The sequence below is a fragment of the Lissotriton vulgaris genome, chromosome 6, assembly GCF_964263255.1.
Source record: "Lissotriton vulgaris chromosome 6, aLisVul1.2, whole genome shotgun sequence".
Classification (NCBI taxonomy): domain Eukaryota; kingdom Metazoa; phylum Chordata; class Amphibia; order Caudata; family Salamandridae; genus Lissotriton; species Lissotriton vulgaris.
In genome coordinates, this window is record NC_141694.1 from 412,361,135 (window position 1) to 412,373,872 (window position 12,738).

The 12,738-nt window shown below is 42.8% G+C and overlaps 1 protein-coding gene across 2 annotated transcripts in view; it reads left to right on the forward strand.

Moving 5' to 3' along the window:
* Positions 1-12,738, forward strand: part of FBXO9 (F-box protein 9) — a 373,518-nt gene that overhangs the window by 303,534 nt on the left and 57,246 nt on the right. For both annotated transcript variants that reach the window (XM_086926428.1, XM_086926427.1), the window contains exon 11: positions 31-124. In XM_086926428.1, the coding sequence (XP_086782554.1) occupies positions 31-124 (94 nt within the window). The remainder of the gene's footprint in view (positions 1-30; positions 125-12,738) is intronic.

The window sequence follows — 12,738 nt, forward strand, 5'->3', positions numbered from 1 at the left end:
GTGTGTTAAGTTCTTCCTTTAACCTTTCAGAACAGACGCAATCTTGTTTGGCCATTATCGAATGTCACAGGAGACGGACAATCAAACCAAAATATTTGCAGTGATAATGAAGAGAAAAGAAGAGGTGTGTCATAGGGGATGCATTATTTTGTTCTTATTTGTGATATTTTCTTTTGAATAACCTATTGCTCGTAAAACGTTGTTTATTTGTACTTGTGACAAGTACAAAATACTTAAGATGCCATTTTTATTGTATGAGTTTTGCTTGCAACATTTATCCTTACTCGCTTCTCCTGTGCAAAGAACCACAATATAGACTTTTGTGTAGGTCAGATCCCCCATCCTGGACGTTTGTCAAGAGCCAGACTTGATCAGTGATGGCTGGTGATGTTTGAAACTGGTGAGATGTAGCATGTGCCCCAAAGTTAAAGGAGCGAGTGAACTTAGCTCTTTTCAGAGCCTGGTTAGGGGCGGGGTGCTGGGGAGGCGGATCTCTCCCCTAAGAAAAAATAGAAAAAAATGAATTACTATTATACAACGTATTTTTCAGATAAATTTGCTAAAAAACAAAGTCTGATTAAGGAGGCTCATCATATACCCCAGTATTCTAATAGTGTCCCAACTAAACCTCACACTCTTCAGATGCTTTGCAGGTTTGCGTCCCCCCCTCCCCACCCCTAAATTAATTTTAAGGGAATTGTGACAAAATAATGTGTTTTCAGCATTATTTTCCTAAACCAAGATTAAAAAGCCATAAGTGAAAATGGTACTTTAAGAAATCACTTCTTATACGGTTTATCATTTACCATGGCATCAATCTACAATTTTGCATTTCATTTCCTTTTGTTAATCCATCTTTACACTTCAAAGTACATGCTCCATTATATGCTCTACCTGAGGCTCTACTTTTACAGGTTTATGCAACAGTACCTCTATCAACTAAACTTTTCTTTCAAACTTGATTCTCCGCATAAAAATTTGAAATACAACATTCCCATTTTAATAAATAAGTGTTCAGTGCCCAAACATTTTCATTCCTTGGAGCAGTCACACATGTATAAAGTTGCATTACTTGCTTATTTATCACCATCTCATGCCATGGTTGACCCCAGTAATCCAGGAACTGTCATTACTTCCAGAGGGTATGCAGTTTTCCAAGGATGACAAAATGAACCTTCATCCAACACATGGAAGTAGCTGCGAAAAATAACTACCAATATGCCAGCATTTGGTAATAAAATAACAATAATTCCAACCAATGTGCCATGCGTAGCTCAAAATGCTGGGATTTACACCAAATATGCTATGGGTGTGTCCAAAATGCATACCACTAATAATCCAATGCCAAGAAGCAGGAAGCACAGGTACTCCCAATTAAATACACACATGTAAGCACTGAGATACATACACTACCTTACTTCCTCACTTGCGCGCCGACCCACACACAAAATTTCAGATATTTGTTTTTTACTTATCCTCTGCTGCTTGCATAAGGCCATTTTCAGAGCCTCCTTTGTTTTTCAGTGATCTTCAGCACTCTCCCAGCGGACCTTTCCACGTTGCCTGGCCTGTAAACACAACTACAGTGTCACAGACAGCAACTCTTTAAATATACTCACTGCACATGACAACCTGGCTGGGATTTTCTTTTTCCATCGTTCAATGCTTCCTTTTTCCCAGCAACTCCCATCTATTTTTTGTTTTGCTTTCTTGATCTTTTTACTGTCTCTTTGGTAAAATATATATTGCAGGAATACAAGATATGGTTATAAAGTAAACCATTTCTGCCTTTACCAAGCGTGCTAATTGCATGTCATTATGTTGCTAGGCCAGTGATCTTCAAGCCTTTTAATGATGCAACCCCTCATACACCAAACAAATGTATTGGTCCTAGAGTGACCAACTGTCTATAAATTTCACAGACCGTCAGTTATTTGGACCTCCTGTCTGTTGTCCGTGAGGTTTTCTTTCACAGGCACATTTTGTCTGTAATTTCGAACGTTTCAGCGAGCTGCACTGTCCCCCCTGCTTCAGCCGCAGAGTTCTGTAACCAGGCCCGGACTGGACGTTGCGGGCACCGGGCAATACCCCGGTGCGCTGCAAGGGTGGGGGCTGGTTTTGGGCCCCCGGGGGCCGTTTTTGTTACAGGACCGTTTTTGCAGCATAGCTGAAAAATCGGCCCTGTAACAGAATCGGCCGAAAACCGGCCCCGACAAAGAGCTCGGCAGCACCCACAACAGCGGAGCAGCCGAGCACTTTGCCAGGGCCGGTTTTCGTTCCCAGTCCAGCCCTGTCTGTAACTCGCACTCCTGCTGTGAACTCAAGGGTCTGCGGGGAATGAGATTTTGGTATCAATTTATGATCGAATTAATAATTTATCTCATTCGGGATTTTGGACCGCTAATATCTGTCATTGAGTAAAAGACAACTCCCACATAGGTTAGTTAAACCCCATTAAATGACGCCACTCTGAAGAACCACTTACAACTGATAAAGTTTTAAGGCTTTTATATAAAAGTCAGATTTGAATGCGAATACAATCTTCTCAAGATAGATCTCAAGTATACAAAATACAAAATCAGTTCCTTAATCATCAATTTAAAGCTTCGATGTGAAGTGGTTCCTTTGCGTCATCTATCGAAAGAGAAAATAATCAAGTTAAATCTGTCCCTACTCTATACTAGGTGACATCCCTATTTCGCAAGTTCCTTGGTACCCTAAAAAGGTGTCAGCAGTTTGACTTCAAAGAAGTTCAAACTCTCTTAGCCTCTAAAGGTAACTTGAGTTTAAGAAGCAGTACCCTCTCTGCCTACCCATCCGCTCTTCTAAGGGTCCTCGGCCTACTGCTCCCCTGCGCTCTGATCTCTCTCAGCGCATCTGCTCAAGGCATCTACCCTTGCCTTTGCTTTGAGCAATTCGCCTCACTGATCCTAACCTCCAATTGCCAATTACTACCTCTCCTCCCCGGGGTGCTGTCCCTAAAATACACAATCACAGTGTGGGTGGAACGCCCCTTGACGCCCACCACGGACTTTCCCCGATGATGTCAGTTTCTGACTCTTCCCATTGCTTCATCTCTTTGCGTCGTCCGTTAGGTTGACCCTTCTCCTTAGATGTCATCTTCATCTTCTTGTTGGCGACTTTTAGTTGACATTTCCATCCAAAGTCAAATAACCTTAAACAAGACCTTAACATTATAACTCTTTCTCTGACCTTACTAGATCCTGTGAATGGTCATTCAAAAACAAAGCTCAAATTCCAATCGCCTCCTCTCATGTTTAGGCAATAAACCTCATTCGACATTTGTCACCTTAAATCTAACAAATGCTAGACTCTTCGGCTCGCACCATCATGTGAAGACTATTCACGACTCCTGTGAGCCCACTAAATTACATACATTGGACTACACTCCTGCGAACCCTTTGGTCATTCAGGTTATAATCACAAATGACCTAAACTCTTCTAGCATTCCTACAACTTCTTCTACACAGTATAAGCTTTAACATACATTTATATATGAACGCTTTTAGCAAATACTTCGTTCATGTGTGAATACATCTTAGCTAAAATACAATTTTGTAGAGTATAAACCTTAATACATAGAATATAAACCCTATACATTGATTATCGTCGTTATGTATGTTTCTTACACATTTCTCCATGTTACATTTCTCGCCGTTTCTGCCTTTAAAACTACACACGTAATTGAATTTCACTTTGCACGTTCTTTTGTTCGTAAGCATTTCTACATTAGCCCACTACGTATACGGTCTTCTAGATCTAATACATTCTAAAGTGAATATAGTTATACATTTCCTATACCATGTCGTCACTTTAGTTGACTTTACGTTATAGTCATCACTTCACATTACGATATGCATTTCATTCCCACGTTACACAATATTCCTACGTTTATAATAGATGCGTCTAAATATGACTACGATATACATTCCATTCAAATTACGCTCTCTCAGTTCCCCCCTTTGATGACTTTTAGGAGTCATCACTAAAAGCAATTTGAATACAATCCCTTTAAACCGAACTAGTTACATCATTTCCTCTTTTCATCATTTCAAGTGCTCTCAAACTTTTATACTGTTGATCTTGTAAAGCAGCCAATCTCCTTTCCTGCTCTCTCATAGATCTTTGTAACCGGTTCGTCTTATACCATTTATATAGTTTCACAAATCCTAACAATGAGATTATACAAATTAATACTATTAATACAGGTTTTAATATGTACCATATAATACTTTTGCCAAGGTTGGCAAACCAACTCCCAACCTTTCCTACTCCTTTACCTACTTTTTCCCAAACATTTATTTTTGTCAAATCTTCTATTTCTTGATGAATCTGTGTAATATTTCTTATGACCTTTTCTAGTGGTTTTGAATTATCAGGAATATAAGTACAACATTCCTGAACCTTCAAAGATTTACAAACTCCGCCTTCTTTTGCTAATATTACATCAAGAGCAAGTCGATTCTGAAGAACCATTGCTCTGATCGATTGCATCTCACCTTCTATTAGCATTAATGACCTTGCAGTACTCGCAGATAATCTATCTACGACTGTAGCTAGTCTCCTGATCTTAACATCGTTAAGTATTAAACCTAACATAGGAAACATCGCTCCAAATACGTCTCCTACTATTTCTGCATCTCCTACTTCCCTTTTCGTCCTTGTCGAAGCCTTTCTTTCTATGACCGCTAAATCCTTTGCATGATATATTTTTGGGAAGACAATTGCCAAGTAACACGAACCATACCAATTGTCAGGCAGTTTTACATAGGCATTTCTCCCACATACAAAATATACATTAGGAATCACTTGCATTTCCTTCATGAAATCTTTCGTATAATACTCTAGTCTAAAAGCATGTTCGCAATTTACTTCACCTACAAATACACTCTCATAATATGTCTTGCTTCGAGTTAAACATAACTTTCCTTTCTGCGTTCTATCCAATGCTATTGGACCATTGCTCCCTTTCTTTTTATGTGCCTTCTCTTCTTCGGTCCAATCAGTTTTCCACTGTCCTGACATTTTTAGAATCTTCTGTCTTCTGTATCGATCATCCACTTGTCCTATGAACTTTTTCTCAATCTCTGACACTTTGCAAGTCAGATTATTTCTACGTGCGTATGATGTATCTAACGTATCCCAAGGAAGGAAGAACTTTGCTAGTCTATCCTCCTTTTTGTAATAGTCCCACTTATTCATCTGCTTATAATTCGGAACTTCAGGCAGTACCGAATCATAATTTGAAAAGTAGTACTCAAATCCTTCTCTACCATAAAATATACTAAGCAGTAAACTACATGTTATCCCATAAGTCAATGGGAGATGATGATATCTGATGCCCTCGTCTACAGAAGCCGGTAATTGCATACAAACGTAGCAATCTTTGGCCTCCATGGCATCGATATATTCATACAATAATTTGGCATATGCATTTGACCTAAAATTTCCCTGTGACTCGTCTACATGCAATCTACGAGTTTCATCTGCTAGTAACGTCTTTTCACGTATGACATTGCCCTCCTCTTTCTTTCCCCCAAGAGCAGGTTTCAAAGTCGTTACGAATTTTGCATTTGCTATTTCTTTATCTGTTTCATGTCCTACTATGTATGATATTGTCACTACTGTAATTATGAGAAATATCACTACTGCTATAAGTGTACCTACTATACATCTAGCTTTTCTGTTTGGGTTGCCGTTCTCCATGTTGTCAAAACAGCGCAACTCTTTCTCTTGCGAAAAGGTTTTCAGTTCAGTCCTTTGCTTGCCTTGTTTTCTTTTCAGTTTGTAAAGTGCTCTTTTATCAACAAGGTCTCTTTTTCGCAACAATGTCTCTTTATTTTTTTTTTTATTAACAACAGACAACCCTAACCCTTCTCCGTCCTCTAAATGTAATCCCTAATTTTATTCTTCTTTCCACTCGACGCTAGGTTATCTTCTTTTTTATGGCTTATATACAAAAGTCTCTATGTATCAACAATTATTCTCGTACCTGCAGCTCTTGCAACTAGTTCCAACAATTCAAAACGAATGATTTTGTCTTCTTCCTCTGAGATCTGATGACCAAATGTTGGAAATTGTAATCTGTTCAACACTAAATCTTTAATCCGACTCAAGTATGGGGGTATGGGAAGTGTGAAAGTCAGTAATCCCTCAGTCTCGAGTCCAGGCGTCAACATCCATATCTCCACTGCCACAAATGGATCGAGATCGATTATTTTCACACTCTTCACTCTCCCAGATTTCTGTCCCCAAGACATCTGCTAGATAAGTCCACTCTGGGGTGGCGTACCTTCTGCAGGGCACACGTACCCTCCTCGACCTTCGTGGACTCTCAGTTCCTGAGTCAGTCGTTTCTTCCTCCTGATCCGCTTCTTCAGCGATCGGGACAAGAGTTCTTTCTTGCTTTTCTTCCGAACTTGGCCTTTTCTTTCTCTCCGGCCAACTGGCTTCGTCACTCCTTGTTTTTCTGCTCCTTGTTCTTAGACCAGTCTCTTGGTCACTCTCAGCTGGTTCAGTTTCCGATTCAGTCTCCCAGTTACTGTCTTCTCCTGAGACGACTTCGGTCTCGCTAGTGTCTTGCCCTTCGCCGACCTGCTCTGTCACTGTCTCAGCCTCTTCGATCACCTCTACAGCTTGTCTTTCCCCCACTATGTCTTCTCCACTTTCCGCTGGATTTTCATCCGAGAGAGGAGCTGTTTCTTCTAGAGGTGTTGGCACTCTTCGAGTGTGTGAAGCATGTATCCAGTTTGGCAGGCCTCCACACTTCACGGCTGTGTTCGTGACAAGTATGACTTGAAACGGTCCTCTCCAGCGCACGTCTAAGCAGTTCTTCCTGACATGCTTTTTCACCAGGACCCAGTCTCCAGGACTCAGGTCATGGCACAAGTCTTGTGCTGATGGAACCTCTGCAGCCTGGACCTGGAGGGACACAGAATTAATGGCATCAGATAGTCCCTTGCAGTAGTCCAAGATCAAGTCGTCTGTGATGTTCACTAGCGCTGCAGTCGGAACCGATGGCAATCTCATAGCTCTCCCCATTAGCACTTCATGTGGAGAGAGGCCTGTTTTTCTATCAGGTGTGCTACGTATGCTCATAAGAACCGCTGGAAGTGCGTCTGGCCAACTCAGGGATGTCGAGGAACAAACTTTAGCCAATCTGGACTTGATTGTACTGTTGATTTGCTCTACAATCCCTGAGGCTTCTGGTCGATAGCTGCAGTGTAACTTCTGATCAATATTCAAAGCTGAGCACAACATCTTCACTATTTCGCTATTGAAATGAGTTCCTCTGTCTGATTCCAAAGAGGATGGCACCCCAAATCTCGGTATCAACTCTCTAAGCAACAGCTTTGCTACTGTAAGTGTATCACATCTACGTGTAGGGTAAGCCTCAACCCATCTAGAAAATATGCAGACAATCACTAAAACGTATCTGAGTCTGTTACATGGAGGCATTTCTATAAAATCAAGCTGCATTCTATTGAAAGGCCCCCCAGACCTTCCTATGTGACTCAATGTAACTGGTGTTCTCTTTCCCACGTTTAGTTGCTGACAAATCGTACATCGCTGACATACTGCTTCTGCCGCTACTCTAAACTTAGGATTAAACCACGTTTGTCTGAATACTCTCACCATTGCATCTCTTCCTATGTGTGCTGATCCATGCAATTTCCTTGCCATTGGACTAACAAGTTCATTTGGTAAAACTGCTCTCCCATCGGCAGAAACCCAAAAATTCATCTCGCTTTTCTCACAACCCGCTGTTTCCCAGCCCTTCTTCTCATCATCTGGTGCATTCTCTTGGACACTCCTTAACTCATCCCACGTATCTACAGTGTCTAATAACATCGTCAATTCAGTTCTTTCTTGAATTCCCCCCACTTTCACATCAGTGTGAGAATATCCCTGTTCAGCACAATAACGTGCTACTTCGTCAGCATAGCGGTTGCCTTGCGACACAAAGTCTACATTTTTAGTGTGCGCGGCACACTTGACAACGGCTATGGCTGACGGACCTTGCAATGCATCTAACAAAAGTCTCACGAATTCTCCATTCCTAATGGGAGAACCCGAGGAGGTCATGTAACCTCTTTGAGACCATAACTGCCCATAATCATGAACTACCCCGAAACCATACTGGCTATCGGTGTATATAGTGACTCGAAGTTTGTCGCCTGCTAAGCAAGCACGAGTCAAAGCAACAATTTCAGCTACCTGTGCGGAGTGTACTCCTTCCAGGCAAGCGGCTTCTACAACTCTGGTGATTGTGCAAACTGCATAAGCTGCTCTCAGCTGACCGATATCGTCTCTTACGCATGAACCATCAACAAAGAAAATTTCATCAGGGTCAGTCAATGGCTCATCTACGATATCGGGTCTCGGTTTGGTGCATAGTTCAGTCACATCGAGGCAGTCATGATCTGTACAATTTTCATCTTCCACTTCATTTGGAAGTGGCATCAAAGTAGCAGGATTCAAGACGGAGCATCTTTTCAGGGTCACATTCTCGGCAGCCAGTATGACTTGCTCGTAGCGTGTGAGCCTGCTATTCGTCAGATGCTGAGTCTTAGTCCTGGTCATTAACAATTCCACAGAATGCGGTACATACACCACTAACTGATGTCCCATCACCACGCTTTCTGATCTCTCAATGCTGACACCCGTTGCAGCAACGGATTTGAGACATCCGGGCAACGCTGCGGCTACTGGATCTAATGTAGCCGAAAAGTACGCCACTGGCCTACGCGCATCTCCGTGGATCTGAGCTAAAACCGCTAAAGCGCATCCCTCTCTTTCGCAGCAGTAAAGCAAAAATGGTTTGGTGTAATCAGGCATTCCCAAAGCCGGGGCGCGACATAAGTCCTCCCTCAGCTGCAAAAATGCCATCAAACAGTCTTTGTCCCATGGTACCGGATCACTCACTCCTTTGTGCGTCAGTTGTAATAACGGTTTTGCCTTCAGTGAAAAGTTAGCTATCCACTGCCGACAATAACCGACCATGCCTAGAAACATCCTGACCTCTCTTTGTGTTGTAGGCGCGTTCATTTTCATAATCGCCTCTATTCTGTCAGGAGACACCTTCCGTTTCCCCTTTTCAATCCTGTGGCCCAAGTATTGCACTTCAGTTTGACAGTATTGCAATTTACTTGGAGACACCTTGTGCCCGTTCTCGGCCAAGTGATTTAACAAGGTTATGGTGTCTACTCTGCAAGCTTCTTCTGTTTCTGACGCAACTAGGAGGTCGTCTATGTACTGGACTAGAACTGAGTTCTTGGGCAGCACTAGACTTTCAAGATTTTTCTTTAAAAGCTGGTTAAAGATCGATGGGCTTTCTGTATACCCCTGAGGGATACGACACCATGTTAAAACGCGATCTTCCAGCTTAAAAGCGAAAAGATACTGGCTCTCTTCATCTAAAGGAATCGAAAAGAAAGCCTGGCACAAATCTATCACGGTAAACCATTCAGCTTGGAACGGTATCTGAAATAATATCACTGATGGATTCGGTACCACTGGACAACATGAGACAACAATATTATTAATCTTTCGAAGATCCTGCACTATTCTGTATTTTCCACTAGGTTTCTGCAAACCCATGATCGGTGAGTTACATGGACTACCCACGATCTCCTTCAGTATTCCTTGTTTAATCATGGATTCGATCACAGGCTTTATTCCTGCAATCGTCTCTGGTGTCAACTTGTATTGTGGTGTTCTTGGGTACTCAGCATTGAGTCTTACCAAGACCTTTACTGGTTCTACTCCTTTGATCAAGCCTATTTCTTCTCCAGTAAAATCCCACACCTCAGCTGACACTTTCTCCCTCAAGTCCTGTGGAAGCTCCTCCACTGTCAGGGTAGGATATAATTCCACACATTCCTGCGAATTTACAACTTTGAAATCGGCATCTTCATCGTTGGTCTGTACTTCTACTCCTTCAGGTGTGCAATGTATTGTGCAATTCAGTTTACACAACAGGTCTCTTCCTAACAAACACACGGGGCTAGAATCACAGATCACGAACTGATGTTCGTCACTGTAATTCCCTATCTTTACTGACACTGGTTCTGTCAGAGGATTCGTCATCCTCTTGTTTGCGACTCCTACCACCTGAATCATTTCTCCTGATATCGGCAGACCTGGGACTACCGCTGATCTCAGCGTGGATCTAGTGGCTCCCGTATCCACCAAAAAGGTCGTAGGACATCCAGCTACTTCAGCTTCTACGTATGGTCCTCTCTGGTCTACTTCCAGGGCTGCTCCTAAAGTACAATCTTCTTCCCTATTCACTCGTTGCCCTGTAAGAGGATCAACGTAGTAGCATTCTTCTCCTCCTACGAATAATGGCATTTGTCTATAGGTTTTCCCTCCATTCGCAATTCGAGGTGGTTGAGGAAACGGGGCTCGAGGAGTCTGAGTCCCCCCTTTGATAAACTTTCCCTTCGGGACTGTTGCTCCCTTAACCACGTTATTCGGTACCTCTTCCTCCTCCTGTTCTAATTCCCCTGTCTCAATATTGTAAGGACACTCGCGTCTCCAATGTCCCACTTCGTTACACTGATGACACCTGGTTGTCCTTTTCAGTGTCGCGATATCCATTCTCGGTCTTTCTTCCTCATCTCTATTCTGATTGTTCTGTTTCTTTGCCTGCGTTACTGTTCCCTGCTGTCGCTGTCCACCCTTTCCAGCTGCTTGCATCTGTACTAACATTAACTTTTCCTTGAGCTTCTTTGCCTTCGAGTCTATCTCATCGCTACAGTACCTTGCATACCTCAGAATCTCATCTAAAGGTTTGTTCTGCCAACAGATCAAATGCTGTTGAATCATTAGGCTTATGTCTGGTCTTAGTCCGAGAACAAACTTTGACACAAACTGTCCTATGTCTTTAGGATCCATTACGTCTAACCCGCTATACTGCTTGAATGCTTTCAATAATCTCTCGTAGAACTCGTGAACTGTCTCTTTAGGCTCCTGAGTTGTTCAATCTATCTTAACCCAGTCTATGTCTTGCACTGGCACTTTCTCTTTCAGCCATGTTATTACTCTCTCGTATTTTTCCATGACTCTGTCTGATGGACCACCTGTCTGGGTATCTCTCTGAGGCTCACAAGTGGGCCATTCAATACTAAGTTTGCATGCCGTCCACAAGTCTCCGGATACTACGATATCGAACAATGTGTTCAAATCGATCCAGAGAACCTTAGAGATCTTCACGAATCTCTCTACCTGCTTGTACCACTCAACGGGATTTTCTCTAAGTTTCGGGAAGGAATTAGTGAATGCCGCTAAATCCCCCCTACTCCATGGTACATGCACGTAGTTTCCGTTCGCGATTTCTCGCAAAGGGAAAGCTTCCATTCTCATTAAGTCTGTATCCTGAGACTTCACAAGTGTACTCCGTCTGACAGATCCCTTCTTGGACCATCTTTCCTCCCATCTATCCAGATCTCTCCAAATTCTAATACACATGACCAATTCCCTTATGTGTACTCTTAATCCAATCGTTCTGCGCTCATCTAAATCTAGATCCGTGCAGTTCAGCCTATGATTGGCCTGCAAAGCTTTAGTTCGTGATATGTCTATCATGTACTTATCAGCCAATTCAGATAACTTTTCGTGAGCTGCCCTTGCTTTCCGAGTAACATCCTTGGATAAAAACAGTATCTCATCTGGAGCGTACAGATCTAACCTCTCGATTGCCACTGTACCGTCAATTATTTCATCTAAGTCTGATTTTAAACTCATTACATCTATGCGTCTTGCTTTTATTTCGGCTTTCAGTACTTCAGTCCTAGGTTGTTCTCTCATATCCCTCTCTCCTCCACTATGCGCCCTACGCCTGAGCACAGGTGAGTTATGAGGAATCTTTCTTCCATCTCTTTGTTCCCACCTCTCTAGATCCCAAGCCTTTCCATCTTCTCTTGGGGTGTGGTGGAACAATGCTCCTTCCTTCAACCCTACATTCTGTCTTTTCGGTTCGGTTTCTCCGGATACAAGATAAGATCCTCCGTGCTGTTCTAAACCACTGTAACTCGCTTGCTGTCTGGTATCACTTAACAGACGATAAGGTCCTTCATGGCTCTCCATGCTCCCGCGATCTCTTTCGGGATCACCGGATGTATGGCGAGACGTTTCGCGACTCCCTAAATTCTCATGACTTCGTCCACTATCACCGGATGCATGTCGAGACGCTTCGCGACTCTCCATGTTTCCGTGATTCCAATGTTGCACATTTTCATCTGGGGCATGGTGTGTGCACCTAAAGGTATTCCGGTATTCTTGCGTCCTACGTTCCCCTTCACTGAAGGTGACGCGAGGTACTTCGCCACACCCTGCACTCCTATCATCGCACATTTGCCTATTGCCGCTAATGGTAGGGCACATATCTCTTCTGCTTCCTTGACTCCCTCTCTCCCACTCCGGGCTGCTTTCGCCAGCTCCACAATGAGAGAGGATCTTGTTATCCTGGTCTCTCCATTCAGCTCCTGTTTCTAAACTTTTATTCCGAGCCTCTTCGGCAGTATCCCACTCTTTCAGATATTCCCTTAATTCCTTATAGGATTTCGGTTTTGGTCCCCTCAAATCCATCGATCCTCTTTGGCCCCCTTGTTCTATCCAGGGACCCGTTGCGGAATCTAATGGGGTACTCCGACTCACTGGTGCCAATCTCTGTCTTTGAGGATTCATCGTGTCGTTCCTATTCTCCATCTCTGC